Consider the following 24,530-nt stretch of genomic DNA (forward strand, 5'->3'; position numbering starts at 1 on the left):
ATTCAAAAGCAAGAAAAACTTCATTTATGGTGACTAGATAGGTAGCTAAAAGCAAAATAAAAACAAAAAGCTGTTTAATAAAGGAAGGGCTAGAATTTATGGTTTTCAGCTGCAGTCCCTGACTCCCAGAATGGAATCATGTCCTACTTTCCAGTATCCAGTTTTTGTCAAGACTGAATCAGACCAGACCCCCAGTGTAGCATTCTGGATTACCACCATCATGTGTAAGGAGCTGTGGGAAGTCAAGTACCCAGAGTGCTGGGTACAGGAGGCCTGGCTAGAGATGAAATGAAATAGGTCCATGGATGTGCACAGGAGCTAAGAGCGACCAGAGGCCAGAGAGCCAGAGGCAGGGGCTGAAACCCACCATGTGAGGGAAATCCCACTGCTACCAAGGATTCTGGCTGTGATTACTCTAATGCCCTTTCGTGCTCCAGATCATCACTGAGGATGTCAAGGGCATTGACAGAATTGCAGGAAAAACCAAAGTAGAATTTCTCATAGGTTCTGAGGAGGTGGGAAATCACATCTAAAGATTTAGATAGTTGTGAATCAGAGAGGAACACAAGACCCAACTTGGAAAAACCACACCCCAATACACAGAGGAGCATTCAGCATTACCGACAAAAGGAAATGGTTAACAAGCCATGACTTTAAAGAATAGATTGTTCATTTAGTCTGTTATTCTCCACTGAGAAAAAGTTCTGGATGTTAAGTACCAGTCCCTCTATTGTAAGCAGGGACTAAATGCTGTCAGGCTAGGTGATTTAAACTCAATTGTGTATATGTTTGTGGGGGGGTGGTGGGGAGGGGAGTATTGAATTTCAGTAGGGAGTGACAAATTTTGCTTTGTGTTTTTGAGAGCTCACTAGGGACAAAAGGGTCAACTTATATGACCCCATTAGTAAAAAGCTGTTTTATATTGAGTTTTGATGACTTTAATTTGCCTAACAAGAGGATCCTTGCATCTTGTCTAGGAGAAAGCATGTTACGAGGGCACAGGGACAAAGGAAGAACCAGTGCATGGTGGCCACAGCAGGGGTGGCATTCACAGCCAGAGGCTGCTCACCTTCGGGTTGCGCCATTCTAGCTGCATCCTGGTTCCCAGGTGCAGGAGTCACATCCCTGTCCTGGAAAGGTGTGCAGTTCACCAACAGCCATGAGACCAGCTGGAGGTGTGGCTGAGCTCACGGTCTGTGTAGGCAGTCTCTAGGCTTCCTCCCAAGCAAGTGTTGATGATCCAGCCGTATGATCTCTCTGTTTATGTGGAGACAAATATATATATATATATATATATATATATATTATTATTTAAGTGCTTTTATTAATCTCAAGGGAAGTTACCTGATAAAGTTTAGCTACAGATAATCAAGTCAGGGATTACACTCTAGCTGAGTTTTAGAGATATACAGCAAATAGTCCACACAGAAACATAGAACTGGACGCTGGAAGAAGCACCAGCACAGTAGTAATAATGGAACGATTTACTGAATGTTTACTATGTCCAAGCACCATGGTCAACATTTTACATGCATCTCGTCATTTCATCCCCATAACCAATTTATGAGACGGAGACTGTGATCACTGCATTTTTCTCTTTTGTTTTTTGGCTGCATAAGCAGCATATGGGCTCTTAGTTCCCCAATCTTAGATCAAACCCATGACCCCTGTAGTGGCAGTCTTAACCACTGGACTGCCAGGCAAGTCCCCACCCCCATTTTTCAGGGGAGGAGACTGAGGCAGAAAGAGGTGAGGTTACTTGGCCAAGGTCACACATTGTAAGTGGGAGAGACTTTTGAGGTCTGATCGACCTCAAAGCCCACTCCCTCTGCCTCTTCACTCTACTACATCTACAGTGATGAGCAATGCTCTTCGAGACTTCATTAGGACCTACAGAGAAGCTCTCTGGTGGGTAGTGAGGTGATGGAAATCTCAGTGCATTGTTCGGGTTGAGAGCAAGGCAAGCCTGGGCTAGGCACCGTCTGCCTGTACCCAATGTCTTGGGAAAGCAGATTCCCTAGAAATCTGCACTTGATTCCATGTTCAAAGATCCTCAAAAGTAATTTTGACTACTGAGGAAAGGAAGAGTCTAAGAATAAACTGTAGGCTATAAAATTGCAAATTATTCCACTCAAGAAAGTAAATTAAATTGATTGATTCAGTTCAATCTGTGTTTGTTGAATACAGCATCAATAGAAATCAATGAGGCTGCACAACTCTCAGAGGGACCACATTTTAGAAAGACTGAAGAAGGGACATAAATGCAGGGTAAAAGTCTGGCTTGAATCTGTAGGTAGAGTGTAGCGAAGAGGCTGAATCTGAAAAACAACAACAAAAAACACTCTGAAGACAGCAGAACAGTGCTGTTTCTTTTGGATTGAGAACAAGGCAAGGACAGCCCCAGAGCTGAGACAGATGGTTTAATGTTACATGACTGGGGAGGGGCAGGGTTTTCTTCTCTCAGCCTTTCTGTTTTCTTAATCAAGGGAAATGGCCCTCAATCTAGAAATGTTAAGCAAGTATCTAGATGAGGAAATTAAACCTGGATAGGTGAGAGAAATGGGAGAGCAAGGAATTCAGGTTTCTCAGCCGTGGTGAAAGATGATACGTTCACAATAGAGTATGTCTTCGATGTGACCTTACTCAATCAGAATTTGCTTATTGACCGAATTAACCCCCTGGTGTTGAAATAACTTGCAGAAATGACCCCAGTCTTTGAAAACTCAGGAAAAATTCCAGAACCAAAGGACTAGAAATGGGTATATTTTCTAGTTTCATATGAGAAAGAAACATGAGTTCTGATCTTTGTCAAAATTCTAGAAAGAATTATTAAAGAAATTGTGGATATTGAGACAGAAATTTAGGAACCACAGGCGTTTACTTCGACGCTGTGGAAAATAAATGTCATTTCCTCTTCTGGGTGGTGTTTTGAGGTTTGTCATGCCAATGGGCACAACAGGCTTTGTGAAACTTGATTTTGGAAAATTGTTTTGTTATTAATATTAAAGTTTTTTATAAGATCCTAGTGGACAAGGTATAGAAATGGGGGCTGGATGATACTAGTCGGGTGCCATGCATTTAAAATTTGTAGGACAGTCTTGCCCAAAGGGTAAGAAAGGTCCCTGCGGGGCTAGATGGCTCTGCTCTTGGTTCAGTTCCATCTGATGTTTCATTTCTCAATATCACATGAAGATGCAAGATGCCCTTTTTACCAGTTCACAGAAATCCCAAACGAGGAGAAATGTGTCAGGTGAATAAAATATCCCAAAGATTCCCCCTTAATGGAACAAAATAAGATGATATTTAACAAGGCACAAGTAAGTCTTGAATTAGTTTTAGAAGATCAGTTGCACAAGTTGAATATGAAGTCCTCAGACTTCACCACTCCTGGTGTGGGAAGACAAGATTCAAGTGCGAGTTAGGAAGAGCCAGGTGAAGACACTGCTGCTGGAAGGACTCCTGCAATTCCAGGGCTCAAGGTGAAGATGTAAGCGTGTCTCTCCATTCTGGCCTGTTGATATTTTTGTTTGATTCTGGACTTTCCTTAAGATATGTTCTGGGAAATTAGAAGGCAAATAGAGGTGGACAGCTCTTTTATGATAAAATGATAAATGACCTAGAGGTACTGACTCTGAAATAAGAAAACTACAGTGGATCATGAGATCAGTCTTCAAATATCTGAATGTCTTTCGCGTAAAATACAGAGTTATGTGTTCTCTATTTGCCTCCAGAGGGCAAAATTGGACTCAGTGGCGAATAGCCAACCCATTGACGAGCAATAGAAGTTTTCAGTACTTGAGAGTACACAGCTCTGCAGTGGGCTTCTTGGACAGCAGGGCATTCCACCATCCACGGAGAATTACTGTAGAGGCTGGAGCGGAGGGTGGGAGAGGAAATTCCTTTGTGCCTCAATGGCTGGGAGAGATGACTCCTAAGTGATCTTCCATCATGTACATTACATGATTTGAATAATGACCATTACTATTTATTGAGTTTATACTCAGTGCCAGGGCTGGGTTAAGGTCTTTGAATGCACAATCCCATTGTATCTTTAAACAGATGAGGAGACTGAGGCTCAGGGAGGCTGTTAAGAACTCAAGCCCCCACAGTGACAGGTCAAAGAATGGAAGTTTGATCCTAAATCTGAATTTAAAGTATATGTTTTTAACATCTATGTCATATATATGATCTGCAGTCTATAAATTTCATTCTTCCATTCAGCAACTAATGCCCTGGAATGCCTTGTTCTTCATCTCCTCCTGCCCCTGGAAAACTCCCACTCATCCACTTAGACTGAGCTCACCTGCTGTCTCCTCTCTGAGGTTTCCCCACTTCCTCCATATAAGATGAATCACTTCCCTCCTGTGTTGCATGGCAGGGGGCACATTGTATCCCATTTGGCTGTGTGGTGTTGGTTTCCCCACTGGATTGCAAGGTCCCAGTTTCCTGGATAGCTGGAGCCAGTGCTTATCCATCCCTGGCCCTCAGCACCACCAACAGTGCTCAGAAGATGTTGGTATTCAACAGGTTTATAAGTTCTTTTATTCATTTCTCTTTCCCTTTTAATCCTTCCTGCACCAACTCTAGGTATCATTCTCCTGCTCAACCACCTTTAGTGTCCCTTTGTATTTACAGCATAAAGTGCAAAAGCCTTAGCACGGCATTCAGGGCCCTCTGTGATGAGATGGTCATACACTTCGAGGTCTCATGGGCTACCTTCTATGTCCCCTTAGCCCTTCCTGATCTCTGTCACCACCATCTTCTATCCTCTTGTCTTTGCTCATATTGTTCCCTCTTATTGAACTGTTCTCTCCCACCCTCAGTGTTTCCTCTCAAAGTGTTATCCTTTCTTCAATACCCCAGTTCAAACATCACCTCCCCTGGGAAGCCCAGCCTCATATCCTGACCAGAAAACCCCTCCCTTCTGTGTATTCCCAGAGTCCTTTTTTTGTTGTAGCGACAGTTTTCTGATGTTCTATTTTATTCTAGCTTTTTGGTCTATCTGATCCAAAAGATTATCTAACAATACCCTTTTCAGCAGATACCATGCCTTGCTGCTGCTGCTGCTGCTGCTAAGTTGCTTCAGTCATGTCCGACTCTGTGCGACCCCATAGACGGCAGCCCACCAGGCTCCCCTGTCCCTGGGATTCTCCAGGCAAGAACACCGGAGTGGGTTGCCATTTCCTTCTCCAATGCATGAAAGTGAAAAGTGAAAGTGAAGTCGCTCAGTCATGTCTGACTCTTAGAGACCCCATGGACTGCAGCCTACCAGGCTCCTCCATCCATGGGATTTTCCAGGCAAGAGTACTGGAGTGGGGTGCCATTGCCTTCTCCGATACCATGCCTTACTATCTCCAAAATTCTGGTGATAAATAGCATTATCTATCACTGTATCCCCAGTACCTAAGGCAATACCCGACTCCTATTCTGTAAACAGGTGTTATTGAATGAATGAATTAATTAATCAGAAGTCAAGTTCTGCATTGTAGCACCAGTTTGTACATTAACTAAATATATAATTTGGGACATTGCGCATCAACCACTCTGGACCCCAGTTTCCATATCAATAAAAGAGTGATCAAGGAGACAGGGAGAAAGAGAACTCATTTTTATGGATGACTTTGCAATGTGCTAGGGGCTTTATTTACTTTACGGGGCTGTGAGAGGAATGGAGGGAGTAATGAGGGGAGAGGGGTATACAGGCAGAGAAGAGTATGAGCTTAGGATAAGGCTCTCCTGAACTCAAGCCCTGGCTCTGCCACTTACTAACTCTGAGCTTGAGTAAGTTATTCTAATCTTTCAAACTTCTGTTTCTTCAGCCATCAAGTGGTGATAACAAGGGAACCTACTGGTGAGTTTATTGTGAGGATTCAGTGAGGTATTGCATATAAGGTACTTAGCCCATTGGCTGGCATGTAACCCTGTGTTATCAATAGCAGCTCTTTATTATGATTCTGTTACCTGTGTGCCTTCTTGTTTAGTTTATCCCATGAAGAAGCAGAGGTTCTGAGAGGTTAAACCACTTTCCCAAGGTCACACACATCTTCCGACTGCCCTGTTTTCCTCTCTACCTTTGGGACAGAGGATGAGATGGTTGGATGGCATCACTGACTCAATGGATGAGTCTGAGCAGACTCCAGGAGATAGTGAAGGACAAGGGAAGCATGGCATGCTGCAGTTCCTAGGCTCGCAAAGAGTCAGACACGACTTAGCAACTGAACAACAAACAACAATGGGACTTACCAAGTTAAATCCTTGGAGAATGGCCGTGAGCTTTGCAACACAGCTTGTGTTCCCATTTCAGGGTGAGATACTAGAAAGCCACCGATGTTACTACTTCTCAAACATTCCCAAATTTTAACATTTTATTATCTAAACATTTAGCATCTAACACTGAATATCTAAAAGCAATGTGAATTTTATCATGATAATTCTTCTGTTTAATAAAGGAATAAAGGTCATAATCTAAGTTATAAGTGTATATGGATAAAACTTTTTCCCTATGAGACTCAAAGCTAATAACTTTTCCCCTCTAATCATTTGGCTTTTCTTTGTGCAAAAAAACCAAAATGCCAGTTACCACTCTTCTATAACCAAATGGTATGTGAACTTTCCTGCCCCACAGCCAACCTGGGCACTCAGTAGGCATTCGATTCAGAAGAAGAGGAGATAGTAACCAGCAGGGTTATTAGGGCTTTCTTTGGTGGTGGATATGATATACAAATGTATAGAAATTTTATGGAAGACACTCAAATATTCAGAGGAGGGTCATTAGTGTGGCAGGCCATTGTCAAGGGTATACGAACCTTCGAACTGGAGTATTCACGCCCTAAATGTCCAAGAGGACCACCCCTAGAGCATGCGCAGGTGTGTTTTATTTGTTATGCCCATGACCTTGAGGCTTCAACAGGCCATCAGGGGGCTGCCACCTGCAGAGCCCTTTTTGCTACAAACATGGCCCCGTAAAGTAGCTTCAAAGCAGTTTGATCATGGGAAGAGAAATGCCAATCTAACCCATTTGCCATTGATTTCTTAAGCAGATTCAGGCACACAGGATGAAGCACAGCTTTTGCAGGAATGGCTTAAGCTGGTTCTGGAGAAGAATAAATTAATGCGATATGAGTCAGAGCTCCTGATCATGTAAGTAAGGCAACACGGATAACAGTGAGGCCTAAAAGCAAGCAGGGGAGGGAGGGTGGCAGTGGGGTGGCCCACCCTCCTCGGTTGAAGTCCCAGGATTTTTCTCCTTGTGCATACAGAATTGTGATTGAGACAAATTGGGATTTGAGGTCTTGCATATCATGCTGGCATTAGTACAGAGAATCTTCAGTTGTCTGTTCTCTGCTGTGGAGTCCTATGGCTAAAATGATTTCAGGTAATAGGTCTGGGCTGGAGGGCATGTGGGTAAGGCACTTGCAGTCCATTCCTGCCCCCCAGGGCAGAGGAGACCCACCTGCAGTCACACATCTGCAATGGGGTAGCATATGTCTGGCCTCTGAATGTGAACAATGGGAAGGGCTTCCTTACCACTCCTTGTGGCATTAATGGATTGAAGGTGGAGATCTGTCTGGCTGTCCTCTGGATAAGAGGCTGCAGTCTGGCTGGGAGATCAGAAAGTAGAGATGGATCTCACTGCACTCTGAGAAAGTTGAAGGTCACTTTACCTGTCACCATCCTGGAGGGAAAGAAAGTGACATTTAATATAAACTGACTAAGCACCAGGTTGTACAGGGTTCTTTCACTTATGCTGACCCATTTCATTTTCACCCAACCCTGGGAAATAATTTGGGGAGTCTTAAAGGGGTCTAATAAATTCTATTCCTTGTCTCTGCCTGGATTCTGAACTGGGTAAGAAATAAGACTACTGGGTCAACAGATGGAACATTAAACTAAGGCATTTATTACTGATCATAGCTAGCATGGCTAAATATGAGAGTCCAAGAAAGCTTGCTAATTATATTCATTTCCTAGGGCTGGACTAACATGTTACCACAAACAGGATGGCTTACAGTAATAGAGAGGTATTCTCTCACAGTTCTGGAAGACTGAAGCTGAGGTGTTAGGGGGGGACCAGGCTCTGGGGGAGAATCCTGCCTTCCCTCTTTGGCTCAGCAGGCTCCAGGCATCCCTTGGCTTGTGGCTGCATCACTCCAGACTCTGCCTCTATCTTCACGCGGCCTTTTCTCTGTATCTGTGTCTGCTCTTGTAGAAATACTTGCCACTCAGTTTAGAGCCCACCAGGATAATCCAGAATATTTTCATCTCAAGGTTCTTAACTTTCCATCCTCAAAGACTCTTTTCCAAATAAGGTCACATTCAAAGATTCTAGAGGTTAGGATCGCTTGGGTGTTCACCATGGAACCAAACTTCAGAATTAGACACACTTACCTCCCTAGTCACAAAATGTAGTGAATCACTTGCTTAGGGGTAAGGCTTTTACCCGAGACTGAGGGAGGGGGGTGCGGGGGCTCATTGGGGGGCAATTTCCATCTCTGCCTCCTCCCTCCAGGGATATTTGACAATATCTGAAGACGTTTTTGTCTAAGACAACTGGGAGGTGCTACTGATATCTAGGAAGGGGAGGCCAAGGGTGCGGCCGAACATTCCACAGGCAGCCCCACTTCCTTCACCACCGCAGAATTACCCAGCCCCAAACGTCAGTAGTGTCAAGGCTGAGAAATCTTGCCCTAGACCACTAACAAGGCTCGGAGTAAAAGAACACTTTTTTTTTTTTAGGTTGTAGTTGTTGTTTTTTTCTTCCAGTTTTATTGAGATGTGATTGACATACAACACTGTGTAAGTTTAAAGTATACAGTGTAATGATTTGACTTACATATATCATGAAATGATTATCACAGTAAGTTTAGAGAACATCCAGCATCTCATGCAAAAATATCGATACAAAATGAAAGAAATAGAAACATTTTTTTTTTCTGATAGAACTCTTAAGATTTACTCTCTTAACAATTTTCATATTTAACATACAGCTAGTTGTTTTGAGCAACTTGAATTTAGTAGCGAGTGGGATACTCAGTAGGCAGGTAGGTATACAGGCTGAGACATGGATGGGGAGGTACAATTTCTGGAATCTACTCCTTATCAAAAGAATTTAGAATCAGTAGCTGCCAGAGGAGAGAGAATTCCCTAGAGCAGTTGATTTTAAACATTGTTGACAGTGACCCAGAATATATTTTACATTGGCTCATGACATATGTGTGTATAAATATGTGTATTTATTCACGATGTGTACCCAGAGAACACACGTTTGCTGCAGGCAGGCTGATCCCAGGTGAGAAAGCGTATCAGCTCATTTTCCCTGTTCATCCCGAATTCACCACTCCTGGGTGAGAGTGAATCTGAGAGAGAAAGTGGAAAGAAGAAGCCCGGACTTATACTCATCAAGGTCCACTGGCATGGACGGAAATGCCAGGAGTGGGGAAGCAGGGCTCATCTGTAATTATTTTTTCTATTACTAGTACTATTTTTTTATATTGATACACATGCTGAGATTCAACAAAGTAATTTGTCCACATCCACCTGACCACAAAGCCCTTTTTACACAACCATACCATCTGCCTTTGGGCGAGATTTAAAGTATAAAATTCATTCAACAAACATCTATCAAGCATATTCTCTGTGCCAGGAACCGTACTGGGTACTGTGGAAGTAAAGATGAGTCAGGCCCCAGTCCCTGCCTTCAAGGATCTCATGGTTTTCAGAGACGGACACGCGAGCACACAGCATGAGAGGAATAAGAAAGCATAGCAGTTGCTCTGTGAAGACTTGGAGGAGGAGTATTCAGAGCACAGGCCCTACCTGCGCAGGTCGGGGGATGGTGACTGCGCGGTGACTGGGGCTTCCCTTACTGGTACGCTGTCAGAGGGAACGTTCTCCTCCAAAGAGGCCAACGAGGAGAACTTGGAGTGTGAGCCAGATGAGAGCTCTGGTCAAGGGCAGCTTCTAGTTTGGAGAAAGGCCTGGCTGAACAAGGAGAAATGTCTTAGACTGGTGTGTGATGTTGAGTCCCTTGGGAAAGCAAGTGCCGGGACAGAATTAGAAGCACAAGAGATACAACAGAAGGAAGGGAAAAGGGAGCAGGAACGAGAGGGAAATCTTCAGACCCCCCTGCAGTCCTGACACCTGTGAAAGGAGAAGGGCGGGGAGAAGGACTGGCAGGAGGAGCTTCAGACTGCAGTGCAGCCCTGAGAAAAATCTGAGCCAGGCCACAGGGAGCACCAGCCACGGCTGCCCATCCGAGGAGCCCAAAGTGGGGCAGAAATGGCCGAGCTCCAGCACCACCGCTGTGCCTGGGGAGAGTGTGGCTTCAGCACGACACTGAAGTGGATTCTGCTGCAGCTTCAGCTTACTACACACGACACTCCTTTCACAAAGTCCTTTCTTAAAGGAAAATCTGAGTTGTAGGTACATTGCTACTGGGAGCTAGAGCGGGTCAAGGGAAGTTCAGTGTCAATAACAAAAGGCAGAGTATTGAACAAAGTGAGGACCTTGGCCTAAGTAATAGTAGAAGTAACAACAACAACAAAAAACCCAGCCACAACAGGGTATAGTAAAGTGACCCAATGCTGTAGCAGATGTGCGCACAGCCTGCAGCTGGGGCTGGAAGGGAAGCCCCGGGGCCCTGGTGTCAGTCCTCACCCTTTTCAGTGTCTCTGTAGCAATGGACAGCCTTGACCCCTCTCTTCTCTCCTAAAACTTGCCTCTCTTGGTTTCTGTGCTGCTGCATATCCTTCCTACCTTCCACTTGCTTCTTCCCTGCTTCTACCTCTTTTGATGAGCTTCTAAATGTAGACATTCCCATGCTCCTGTCTTCAAACTTTTTTTTCCTCTATTGTCTCCCTTTTAGGGCTCATGTGACTTCACCTTTCACCTCTGACCCCTGCCGCATTTGTTTGTGGTCCTCATTTCTCCTGAGAACTCCAGGGCTGCATTCCCAGAGGTTGGAGGAACCTCCACATTACCACATGGCCCAGGATGCGGGGAGCTGACACAAGTTCTGTAATATACACGGCATATCGCCAGGCATTGAAAGGTCTTGAAGTTCCAGCTGACCTTCACTGAAAGCTGACTTCCCTTCTTGACTTTGCTGGTGGGCACACTGAGTACCCAGCACTCTAGCCTGACTCCTCCAAAGCATCACTGTTCTTTCACCATCGCCTGCAACCAGATGGGTGGTTGTCTGAGTACTATTGCCTCCACTGACAAAATGCCTCACTCCTGTTTCCTCCTTATTTTCTTGCTTACCACGGTCAAAGATTTGGGAGTTGTACTCTTGCCTGGAAAATCCCATGGATGGAGGAGCCTGGGAGGCTGTAGTCCATGGGGTTGCTAAGAGTCGGACACGACTGAGCGACTTCCCTTTCACTTTTCACTTTCATGCATTGGAGAAGGAAATGGCAACCCACTCCAGTGTTCTTGCTTGGAGAATCCCAGGGACGGGGGAGCCTGGTGGGCTTCCGTCTATGGGGTCGCACAGAGTCGGACATGACTGAAGCAACTTAGCAGCAGCAGCAGCAGAGGTGATGCTTGAAGTCACGTTGCCCCTAAAAGAGAGGAGTTTTAGATTGTCATTGCTTCTACCATTCTAGTCATTTCTTCATGATCCATTCCAGTGTGGCCTTTCAGAAGTTCACTGGAAGTTTGTGATGGAAGTTCATCACAAACTTCAGCTCCTCTCCATTATCTACTGAGTTCGATGTATTTCAGCAGCAGTAGTAACAAAACTTTTGGTTTAGAGGCATTCCAAGACCCAGTCTTAATAAGGAAAAAGGAAAACAGTTGCTGTGGTTAGTTCAGTTCAGTTCAGTCGCTCAGTCGTGTCCGACTCTTTGCGACCCCATGAATAACAGCACGCCAGGCCTCCCTGTCCATCACCAACTCCCAGAGTTCACTCAGACTCATGTCCATCGAGTCAGTGATGCCATCCAGCCATCTCATCCTCTGTCGTCCCCTTCTCCTCCTGCCCCCAATCCCTCCCAGCATCACAGTCTTTTTCAATGAGTCAGCTCTTCGCATGAGGTGGCCAAATACTGGAGTTTCAGCTTTAGCATCATTCCTTCCAAAGAAATCCCAGGACTGATCTCCTTCAGAATAGACTGGTTGGATCTCCTTGCAGTCCAAGGGACTCTCAAGAGTCTTCTCCAACACCACAGTTCAAAAGCATCAATTCTTCTGCACTCAACCTTCTTCACAGTCCAACTCTCACATCCATACATGACCACTGGAAAAACCATAGCCTTGACTAGACAGACCTTTGTTGGCAAAGTAATGTCTCTGCTTTTGAATATGCTATCTAGGTTGGTCATAACTTTCCTTCCAAGAAGTAAGTGTCTTTTAATTTCATGGCTGCAGTCACCATCTGCAGTGATTTTGGAGCCCCCAAAAATAAAGTCTGACGCTGTTTCCACTGTTTCCCCATCTATTTCCCATGAAGTGATGGGACTGGATGCCATGATCTTCGTTTTCTGAATGTTGAATTTTAAGCCAACTTTTTCACTCTCCACTTTCACTTTCATCAAGAGGCTTTTGAGTTCCTCTTCACTTTCTGCCATAAGGGTGGTGTCATCTGCATATCTGAGGTTACTGATATTTCTCCCAGCAATCTTGATTCCAGCTTGTGTTTCTTCCAGCCCAGCGTTTCTCATGATGTACTCATGTTAAATAAGTTAAATAAATGCTTATTTAACTCAAGTTAAATAAGCAGGGTGACCATATACAGCCTTGAAGTACTCCTTTTCCTATTTGGAACCAGTCTCTTGTTCCATGTCCAGTTCTAACTGTTGCTTCCTGACCTGCATACAGATTTCTCAAGAGGCAGGTCAGGTGGTCTGGTATTCCCATCTCTTTCAGAATTTTCCACAGTTTATTGTGATCTACACGATCAAAGGCTTTGGCATAGTCAATAAAGCAGAAATAGATGTTTTTCTGGAACTCTCTTGCTTTTTCGATGATCCAGCAGATGTTGGCAATTTGATCTCTGGTTCCTCTGCCTTTTCTAAAACCAGCTTGAACATCAGGAAGTTCACGGTTCACATATTGCTGAAGCCGGTCAATGGGTTTATTAATCAATATTTCTACACAGGTCTTCAGCATTTATAAAGTCTGAACATTTTCTCATTCCCAGGGCCCACGAACTAGAACTGGAAGATCATCAAAGCAGACTAGAGCAGAAATTAAGAGAGAAAATGCTCCAGGAAGGTGAGTACAGTGATGTGTTTCAGGCCTTTGCTAAAGATGTTTTTTCCTATGCAGACACTTGACCGAACATGCTGCACTTTATAGAGCAAAGTACTCTTCATGTCTGGTGCCACCAACCTGGAAGCCAGAGGGGGCACAAAGCCAGCTTCTTCTGCCCCCACTACAGCACAGCAAGTCCCTCTTAGTTTTGCTCATTAGGGCTGGGAGAGCAGCATTTTGCTCCATCCCAACCCATGTGCTAATAGGAATGAAGTCATTCATTCACACCTTCATTCACTTATCCATCCATTCATTTAACAAATGTTTGTTGAGAATTTAGAGTGGGCCTGGCAGATGGAGAAGAGCAGCCCTGCCCTGTGGCCTCCCTGGGGAGACTGACAGTCAGACTGGTAATTATAACACAGTGAGATGAGGACCATGATGTATGTGTTTCCACAGTGAGAGGAAGGCAGGCCTGGTTGTACCAGGCACTGGGGATGGTAAAGGAAGCATCCTTCCTACCACAACTGGGCCAGGGCATCACACGTGAGAAAATTATTTCCACCATGACGGAGGGAGAGTTGGAATAAACTAGTACCATATACTGACTTATTGGCTCCAACCCATGAGGCATATTCGCTCTATTTTGTGCCTTTGTGTTTCTGGGGGCCAGATCTATGCATGGCTTTCCTACATTGGGACCAAAGTCTAAAAGAGCAAATTAAATCTTTTCTGTATACATCTGCTGCTGCTGCTAAGTCACTTCAGTCATGTCTGACTCTGTGTGACCCCATAGAAGCCCACCAGACTTCCCCGCCCCTGGGATTCTCCAAGCAAGAACACTGGAGTGGGTTGCCATTTCCTTCTCCGATGCATGAAAGTGAAAAGTGAAAGTGAAGTCGCTCAGTCATGCTCGACTCTTAGCGACCTCATGGACTGCAGCCTACCAGGCTCCTCTGTCCATGGATTCTCCAGGCAAGAGTACTGGAGTGGGTGCCATGGCCTTCTCTGCTGTGTATGTCATGGACCATATATTGCTCCTACCTATGGGGTTACCTACTACAGAACAAGCACCTAGTAAATATGAGATGTTATCATCATGATCATTCTCAGGTATATTACTCCATTTTACAGATTGGAAAACTGAGTCTCTGAGAACTTAAAAAGCATGCTCAAGGTAAAGGATGGGGCTATGACTTGGGAACAGATTATAGACTCAGGCTCTCCTATTCTTTCTCACATAGTAGTGTTTGTTCAGTTCAGTTCAGTTCAGTTCAGTGGCTCAGTCGTATCCAACTCTTTGCAACCCGAGGAACCGCAGCACGCCAGGCCTCCCCGTCCACCACCAACTCCCGGAGTTCACTCAGACTCATGTCCATCGAGTCGGTGATGCCATCCAACTATCTCATTTTCTGTCATCCCCTTCTCCTCCTGCCTTCAATATTTCCCAGTATCAGGGTCTTTTCCAATGAGTCAGTTCTTCATATCAGGTGGCCAAAGTATTGGAGTTTCAGCTTCAACATCAGTTCTTCCAGTGAACACTCAGGACTGATCTCCTTTAGGATGGACTGGTTGGATATTCTTGCAGTCCATGGGACTCTCAAGAGTCTTCTCCAACACCACAGTTCAAAAGCATCAATTCTTCTGTGCTCAGCTTTCTTTATAGACCAACTCTCACATCCATACATGACCACTGGGAAAACCATAACCTTGACTAGATGGACTTTTGTTGGCAAAGTAAGACCTCTGCTTTTTAATATGCTGTCTAGGTTGGTCATAACTTTCCTTCCAAGGAGTAAGAGTCTTTTAATTTCATGGCTGCAATCACCATCTGCAGTGATGTTGGAGCCCAGAAAAATAGTCAGCCACTGTTTCCACTCTTCCCCCCTCTATTTGCCTTGAAGTGATGGGACCAGATGCCATGATCTTAGTTTTCCGAATGTTGAGCTTTAAGCCAACTTTTTCATTCTCCTCTTTCACTTTCATCAAGAAGCTCTCTAGTTCTTCTTCACTTTCTGCCGTAAGAGTGGTGTTATCTGCATATCTGAGGTTATTGATATTTTTCCTGGCAACACTACAAACAGTAGTGTTTGTAGATTGTCTCTTTATAATAGAAAACTATTTTTAACAAAATTCTTATAGAACTGCTCTGTTAGAACAGATAAAAGTGGTAATGTGAAGCCAAAGTGTTAGTCACTAGTCATGTACGACTCTTTATGACCCCATGGACTGTAGCCCGCCAGGCTCCTCTGTCCATGGAATTCTCCAGGCAAGAATACTGGAGTGAGTAGCCATTCCCTTCTCCAGGGGATCTTCCCAATTCAGGGATCAAACCTGGGTCTCCTACACTGCAGGCAGATTCTTTATCAAAATCCTTATAGGACCGCTCTGTATAGAACTGATAAAAGTGCTATACATCATCTTTTAATTGTCAGAAGGGGCTCAGATGTTCCCACCAATGACAAACCAAAACTGAGATTGAAATTTTGAATTTCTCCGTGTTGACAGTCAAATAAGGGGCAGGAATAATGAAGTATACCTAAATTAGCAAATCACAGTAGGCAACTAAGATCTGATTTATACATCTCAAAAAATTTTAAATTTACTCTGGTTCAGGGTGGTAAAATACATATCACCAAAGACTCATGAGCCACTTTTGAATCTTTTTTAAAAAATTCTTACGAAGAGTGATGGTTATACATTTTCTCACTCTTCTGAGGTATACCAAAAGATGTTCCTTCATTTTGCCTTGTCATCTTGCATGAAAGCTTCATCCCACTAGTTAGCAAGAAGAAAAAGAAGAAGGAAGAAGGAAAGGAAGAAAGGAAAGGGAACTCCCTCTCTGGTAAATTTCAGTCAGTTCAATTCAGTCACGTAATCATGTCCGACTCTTTGCAACCCCATGGACTGCAGCATGCCAGGCTTCCCTGTCCATCACCAACTCCCAGAGCCTACTCAAATTCATGTCCATCGCATCGGTGATATGATCCAACTCTCTCATCCTCTGTCATCCCTTTCTCCTCCTGCCTTCAATATTTCCCGGCATCGGGGTCTCTTCCAATGAGTTGGTTCTTCAGGTGGCCAGAGTACTGGAGTTTCAGCTTCAGCATCAGTCCTTCCAATGAATATTCAGGACTGATTTCCTTTAGGATGGACTGGTTGGATCTCCTTGAAGTCCAAGGGACTCTCAAGAGTCTTCTCCAACACCACAGTTCAAAAGCATCAATTCTTTGGTGCTCAGCTTTCTTTATAGTCCAACTCTCACTTCTATATGTGACTACTGGAAAAACCATAGCTTTGACTATATAGACCTTTGTTGGTAGAGTAATGTCTCTGTTTTTTAATATGCTGTCTAGGTTTGGTCATAGCTTTTCTTCCAAGGAGCAAGCATCTTTTAATTTCATGGCTGCAGTCACCATCTACAGTGATTTTGGAGCCCAAGAAAATAGTCTGTCACTGTTTCCATTGCTTTCCCATCTATGTGCCATGAAGTGATGGGACCAGATGTCATGATCTTCGTTTTCTGAATGTTGAATTTTAAGCCAACTCTTTCACTCTCCTCTTTCACTTTCACCAAGAGGCTCTTTAGTTCCTCTTCACTTTCTGCCATAAGAGTGGTGTCATCTGCATATCTGAGGTTATTGATATTTCTCCCAGCAATCTTGATTCCAGCTTGTGCTTCATCCAGCCCAGCATTTCACATGATGTACTCTTCATATCGGAGAAGGCAATGGCACTCCACTCCAGTACTCTTGCCTGGAAAATCCCATGGACGGAGGAGCCTGGTAGGCTCCAGTCCATGGGGTCGCTAAGAGTCAGGTACGACTGAGCTACTTCCCTTTCACTTTTTACTTTCATGCATTGGAGAAGGAAATGGCAACCCACTCCAGTGTTCTTGCCTGGAGAATCCCAGGGACAGAGGAGCCTAGTGGGCTGCCGTCTGTGGGGTCGCACAGAGTCGGACACGACTGAAGCAACTTAGCAGCAGCAGCAGCATTCTTCATATAAGTTAAATAAGTAGGGTGACCATATACAGCCCTGATGTACTGCTTTCCCGATTTGGAACCAGTCTGTTTTTCCATGTCCAGTTTTAACTGTTGCTTCTTAACCCACGTACAGATTTGTCAGGAGGCAGGTCAGATGGTCTGGTATTCCCATCTCTTGAAGAATTTTCCACAGTTTGTTGTGATCCACACAGTCAAAGGCTTTGACATAGTCAATAAAGTCAAAGTAGATGTTTTTCTGGTAAACTTAGTCTGATGCAATAATTTTAAAAGTCCCTCCAGGAAATGCTCAGTCTCTTTGGGGTGGAAACGTTCAGTCTTGCAGATTGCCGCCCCTTCCATCTGCTTGACCCTTAAAGGTGACTGCCAGGTGTTAGCGAGAGGCAGGTCTGTGTGACTTCACAGCACTGGAAATTGGTGTGGGTGGCTCTGATCCACTGACCCCCATGTAGCTGTCTCCTGTCATTAGGCTGCTCTCTGCTGCCATTTACAGACCAGGTGCGTGGCTGGCATGACCATAGCCTGGCCATGCTCTCAGCGTACCTGAAGCCTCACTCCTATCCTTACTCAGATTGGCCTCAGCGCATCCTCCACTCAGCCTGGCCAGACGGTCTACCAGACAGCCTGCACTGTGGGGCCACCTCATCCCTCACCACGAGGAGCCCCGTGGCAGGCCCAGTGGCCAGCGACCTTTGCACTTCTGGACCAAGTAAGACACTTCTGGCCACTGCCTATGTGTGCCACACACAGCAAATCAGGATCTGGGGAGCCACATCCAGACCCCTCTTCTCTGCCCAACCATGAAGTTCTGCCTGTTCCATGTTTATACCCAGGGTGCTTTTCCAACTGATATCTTTCTGGAGTTCTGAGCAAGGGTCAGGGCAAGGGTCTTGGCCCCCAGTGTTCCCATCAAATGGTGTGATAGAAGCCCCGTGAGGGCTTCTAAGGCCCAGAATGGAGAGACTGGAGCCCAGGGCTCTCACCTTCAGTTTCTCCTGCTGCTCACTCCTCCCTCCCATAAAACTTGAGCTGCAAAGGGACTGTTGCCTCTTTATTTCCCCTTTGTCACATGTCCCTTATTCCTGATGCCAGTCTCAGAACTCAGCCTGAGGCAAGAGACAGTGGTACCATGTCTACTCTGGGATCCAGCTCACCGCCTAGTCCCCATGCATTAAACAATGGAATTGTTCATGTATTAATGGAATAATACATAAAATCTTCTCCTAAGGCACTAATCTGACAAAACTTAAGATCTGCCTTGAGAATCCTATTTTGAGCATCAGAAAGTCATTACTACCAGTTCCTTACTCTTTTCCTTCCTTTTATAGCAATCATATCTTCCCCAGGCAGTTGAACATCTCGGGGCAATTAGGAAGAAGGTCATGTACTCAGAAGGCAAAAGGGAGAAGCCTAGTCGCAGTCTGGAAATGTCCTCCCAGCAGCTAGCCACAGCCTCACTTGGCTGCCGCCTCGTCTCTATTCAGAGGGCTGCAATGTGTTATTAACTGCAAATGAAAACAGGATTCTTGTCATTGAAATAACATCCACTGATGCAGATGGTTTACTCAGAAACTTCTCTCACAGATTGCTCTGCTGTAGCTCAGATGTATTTAGGGAAAACCGCCTTGGTGTTGTTTTGCTGGCTTCTTTTTGGGGAGGGGAGGACAGGTGGGAGGGCTTGGCAGGGCTTGGCTGGTATGAATTTCTTTTTCTCACAAAGGGGTTTTCCCTGTTGCTTTATATAGTCTCGAGATGAAAACTGAGCTGAGAGCAGCACAAAGCACCCACCTTTCTAATCTGTGGCTTGCAGGGCAGGTCCCCGGTGTTAAATTCATTTCCTTGTTTTCTCCTTAGAAATTAAAGAGCAGAACAAGTCCAGAACAATCAAGAACACCCCTGCCAAAAGCTCCTCTGAGGTCAAATGTTACCTGAAGTCCAATGTGTCTTTTTTGTTTGTAATTGGGGTTTTTTTGTTCTGTTTTTTTTCTGCAGAGAGCCAGAAAGATGAGAATGATCTGAATGAAGAGCAAGAAATACTCACCGAGATGATGCAAGTGATTGAGCAAAGGGACAAATTGGTGGATTCCTTAGAGGAACAACGCATCAGAGAGAAGGCCGAAGACCAGCACTTTGAAAGCTTCATATTCTCTAGGGGCTGTCAGCTGAGCAGGACGTGAGCAGGCCCCACAAGGAGCAAGCTGACAACCAGATCAGGCCAAGCACCCCACTCACTCATTCCTCCTTTCACAGGTTGTTAGACCTGAAACATAACTTATACCATGCTGCAGTATTTTTTTTTTAATTAAGATTCTCTCATATGTACTCCAGCTGCCTAAGATACTTCCAGAGATTATAATGAAGAAAATATAGAGAATCTTTTGAAATTGGCAGTCAACTTTAGCTGGTCTCTCAGATTGGAGATGACTTTGGCAGATAATCAGCATTGTTTTCTATAAAGAGTGACACAGAGATCAGTTTTCCTGCTGCTTTCATCATTTCTCTTCCCAATTCATTGAGTTACACATCTTAAGATTTTTGAGAAGCTGCCTGTTCATTACTATATCCATATTTGCCTTTTTTTTTGCACGGGTGACTGGTTTCCAAATGTCAGAAAGCAGCAGCCGCCGTTTAAAGATTAGGTTAATATTTAAATTGTGCTTCCAGAGAAAGGGAAGAAACCTTGAGATTACTGATTACATAAAGCAAATAACTCACATAGCAGGTGTTAATTCAATCCAGGGTGAATTTAATTCACCAGGTGTATTTATAAGCCTTAATATAATATACATAAGCAATGAGCATTTAATAGAACATTTGAGCCTTAATTTTATTTTTAAAAAAAAGAAAGAAAAAGGAAATAAAACTTCAACTTCATACCAGCATGATTATTAGTTTTCACCAAATGCTGTTGGCTTAGAAAAGCTTTTCATTTTTTTTTTTTTCAGAGCACTCTCTTTATTTCCCCGAAATATAGTGAAAAACAGTTTCAGAAGATGAATAGTTTCTAAAGACAGAACCAATATTTTAAAAAAGAATTTTGAAGTGCTTTTTTATATCTGCTGGTAATGGCAAAAAGGAAAATTCATTTGTTGATAAAATATTAGTGACGTTGATGCTGCTACTGAAAGCGAACATTCTAGTGATCAAGGGTGGAGAATGCTTTTCAGCAGTGGTCTCCTTAGGTCCAAACAGGGAAGTGTCTCTGACACTCTCTACAGGGGCTTCCTGGAACTCCACAGGACAAGACAAGCCCACTTCTGCCTTCAAGGTGGAGTGAGGTGCAGTGGCCCCATTCACCAAATCCCAAATTGGATAAAGGATTTTTTTATTGTGGCATTTTCCATGGGAAAAAAAAAGCTGGGAGGTGGAGTTTGTGCACTGACATGGGATTCCTGGGACATTTTGATGGTTCATATGGAAACCAAAGAAAAGATTTTAAATGGTGATTTGTTGTTCTAAAGTATTTGATTATTTTCCCTCAATGGGATTCTTTGAGGAGTCAGTCCATCATTGACAAGAGGGAGACTGAGGAAGTCATTGTTGTATGTTTGGCCTCTCGCACGTCTGCAAGTGTTTAAATGTATGTATTGTTGGACAAATGGTGCTTTGCAACTGCCTGGAGAGCTAACTTTCCTCAATAGAAGTTGACCCATAAGCCACTTTTGTCTGAGATGCTCTCCATACATGACAATCTGGTCAGCTGATCGGGCTGGAACTTAGAAGTATGCCTGCGTTTCCTGAGTCAGCCAACATTCTGGGCAGTATTGAGACGCAACCTTTCCATGGTATACCGAGTTCTAAAGGTTGTGGTTCTTTTTCTTTCTTCTCTCCCTTTTTCTTTTTTAACGTGATCAGGTCTTCTAGTGCCTGAATTCCATTATTAGGAAATATATGCAAGCATCTATGTTATTAAATATATTAAATATATGCAAGCTGTCTCTGAAAACGGTGCCCCTTAGGTCTATTTATCTATTTTTATTTATTTATGTATTTGGTGGCAGCGGTTAAGGTGATTTCCTCGTAATTCTGGTTTTCCTGTGTTAGAATTTGGAGAAGACCTATTAACACTAAGCTATTAGTATATAAGCTATTTAATATACAAATAACCCAGAGGTTTGGGGCATTAAGTTATATAGTATTAAAGATTTACGGAGATAGTCAAAATAATACTTTCTGCCATCAGGCATTTAGAGGTAAGACTACAGATGTACCAGAATGTTAATTCATTTTAAGAAAGATACATAACTTCAGTTTTCCTTCTAGAATGGGTAGAAATATTCAAGCTTAGTCATCATTTGACGCTTGCATATATTTAACGGATGACGCTCAAATGTGTCGTGTCTGGGTTGGTTTTGTGTGAAAGAATTAAGTGCCACTTATTTTAACTTGTTCTATTTCAGTCTTAAAAGAAGATTCTCCCAAAAGGGCCAAAAAAAGAAGGTGGTCCTTGGCCCCAGTATTCTGTTAATAGATGAGAGAAGAAATTTGTTCATTTTCTCTTCCAAAGATTGTATTCTGTGGTTTAAGGCTGAGTCTTATCTGGCCAAGTTAAAACGTAAACCTTATATTTAACAGCCTTCTCCTTACTCTAGCTTTCCGTTTTTCCAGCACTTAAAAACCATTTTAATGATCATTTCCAAAAGGACACAAATATTGTGGCTGTTGAACTATGTTAAATGATTACAACAGAGAATGTTCTGAGACTCTCTAAAGGTAAAATGTTGTACCATTTGAAAAGTTTCTGTGTAGGCAGTATGAGTAGAATCATGTTGAAAACAGATGGAGCCTTCACTTTTCCATAAAATAACACTTGTGATCAAGGCTCAACCATTTAGGATGAAACAGAAAGCCCCAGCCTCAGGTCATATTTCATAGTCTCACACAGCTTTTAAGTTGAATGAAAGGCTCATGATTAAAATTTCAGAATTTTATGTAAGTTGGACCAAGAGGACAGTTCTTAAATTAAGCTTGCTCTCCCAAACCATTCATCTATTTATTTGTTTAATAAACATCTTCCAAATACCCATGGGATTCAGCAGCCCTGTGCTAGGTGAAAAATTCAGAAATAACATTATTCCTCTACCCACAAGTAAACACAAAGATAAACAAGTACAACTCCAAATAAATACAAGAATAAAGAATGCTTTTTATTATGAACATCAACCTATTCTACTCACGTTTATCTCAAGTACAAAGACTTATCCCCCCAACTATTTGTAGTGCTTCTTTGGCAATAAAAACACAAGTGTGTTCATGTTTCTAAAACCGTGAAAAATAATATCAGGTTATACTGTTTCATTTAAACCTTGACTTTGGCAGTGTTAGGCTGCTTGGAATCAATCAATGTTGAGATGCAGCATGTTAATTGCAACTGAGAAAGGAAGTGGCAGGTGTTTCCAACTCTGATGAGCTGCAATGAAATTGATGTTTTCTGCGTTCTGGAGGCAGATGACAATTCAGCAATGTCTGTCTTCCCAGGAAGCAGATTTACAGGCTTTTCCTTCCAAACTGAAAATGGCAGCATGTCCCACCCAGGTGGTTGATCAGAGAACTCCGTCAGCAGGGCAGAGGTGGCAGGGGGCAGCTGGGGCTGCCACAGGAATGGAGAGAGCGGCACTCATTGGATGTAGCGAGCTCAAATGTAGGCGTTTATTGTATTATAACAAGAAGGTTCACATACAGGGGAGCGTGTACTGTTTCACCTACTGTTTATCTTCTAACCTCACTGCTGAGTGGCTTGTGAAAGATTAATTTGCTCCAACAATTGGGAACTGAAATGATTTACATGTGCACGGCTATAAATACTGAAATGGACCAAAAATAAATGATTTTCTGTCTAGAAAATCCAAACATGTGGGCTTGGTCTGGCATCTCTGAGGGCAGCACTCATTTCATTTCTTAATTCCAGTGAAAGGACATGAGCAAAGCTTTGATTTCATGTAGGAGTCTGAGTTATCGTTGGATGCTTTATTCCCTCTGGGACACCTGGCAGGACTTACCTGGATGTGAGTGGGAGGAGGAGTGAAGAAGGCTCACCTCAGGTGTATTCGCTCAACAAAGAAAGCTGTTCTCAGAGTTGGGGTGGAGGATAGAGGGGAACTCTCTTAGTCCCGACTCCTATTTCTCTTACCCAGTACAACCTGGTTTTGTATTTCATTCAAGCAACAGGAATACTCCCTTCTGCACAGGGCTGGCCCCTCCCTTCAACTCACACTCTTTCAGGACTGAGGTTTTGGTTTATTTGTTTCTGCTCTGAGTCCCAGCACATGCAAATCATGAAATGTGAGCACGGTTCACCAGAAGAGCCACATCAGGTGAATCAAGTGCTGGTCCCATCATTTCACACTAAGCTGCCCCATTGCTTGAAATCTTTTGTCTGCAGGTGGACCACTTGAAAAGATTCATTTTTTTTTCTTTTGACTGTCAACAGAAAGTAAACGTAACTGCACATGAGAGCTCCTGCTCCACAAGTGCTAACTTGCCAAGGGTAAGGCCAGCCACCTTCCAGGGCATCTGCAAGTTTTCCTTCACCCGTGCAGGGGCTCATCCAGGCCCACAGAGCCACAGACTCTCAGCCTGGAGCTGACCCCGTCACTGCAGCTCACCACCCCTGGGCCTTCTGGGCACACTTGGTAATTTCATGCTCACTCCCTCTCCCAGCTCATTTCTAGAAACAAAAACAGCTGGACCTATGCTGGCCCAGCTCCCCTCAGGAGCCCTCTGACCCTGATAATGGTAATGGATCCTGAGAATTCACCTGCAATAAGCCCTGTAGGGGCATTACTCCCCTTAATCCTGAAAGCAAAATACTTAAGATAAACATTGCTCCATTCTGAGATGATAAGATGGAGACACTGAAGTCAGGAGCTTACCTGGTAGCCCAGGTACAAAGTAGGGAAACTGGGGTGAACCCAGACATCGGCCTCTAGAGCCCAGCCCTTCACCGCCCAGCTGTGTGACCTCCCTGTGTCCCCACCCAGACCTGTGCCTTGTGCTTGCCTGTTTCTTTCCTTGATTGGTTCTCACTGCCACGCTCTCCCAACACAGCAGTGCCCAGCCCTGTTCAGGGGAAATCTGGCACTAGAAGACCAAGCTGCCCTTTTGAGTGTTTCATTTCTTTCTATACTACGTCTACATATTAGATCAGATCAGTCGCTCAGTCATGTCCGACTCCTTACGACCCCATGAATCGCAGCACGCCAGGCCTCCCTGTCCATCACCAACTCCCGGAGTTCATTCAGACTCACGTCCATCAAGTCGGTGATGCCATCCGGCCATCTCATCCTCTGTTGTCCCCTTCTCCTCTTGCCCCCAATCCCTCCCAGCATCAGA

At 44.0% G+C, this 24,530-nt stretch overlaps 1 protein-coding gene across 5 annotated transcripts in view; it reads left to right on the forward strand.

Annotated features, from left to right (window-relative positions):
• Positions 1 to 23,008, forward strand: part of MICAL2 (microtubule associated monooxygenase, calponin and LIM domain containing 2) — a 244,200-nt gene extending 221,192 nt beyond the window's left edge. For 4 of the 5 annotated variants that reach the window (XM_070383933.1, XM_070383935.1, XM_070383934.1 and 1 more), the window contains 3 exons: positions 7,038 to 7,140; positions 13,142 to 13,215; positions 19,191 to 23,008. In XM_070383933.1, coding sequence (XP_070240034.1) covers positions 7,038 to 7,140; positions 13,142 to 13,215; positions 19,191 to 19,375 — 362 coding nt within the window. In that variant the 3' untranslated portion in view covers positions 19,376 to 23,008. The remainder of the gene's footprint in view (positions 1 to 7,037; positions 7,141 to 13,141; positions 13,216 to 19,190) is intronic. The other variant, XM_070383932.1, reaches the window with a different exon arrangement.
• The last annotated feature ends 1,522 nt before the right edge of the window (positions 23,009 to 24,530 follow it).

This window comes from Bos mutus, chromosome 15 (genome assembly GCF_027580195.1).
Source record: "Bos mutus isolate GX-2022 chromosome 15, NWIPB_WYAK_1.1, whole genome shotgun sequence".
Lineage (NCBI taxonomy): Eukaryota > Metazoa > Chordata > Mammalia > Artiodactyla > Bovidae > Bos > Bos mutus.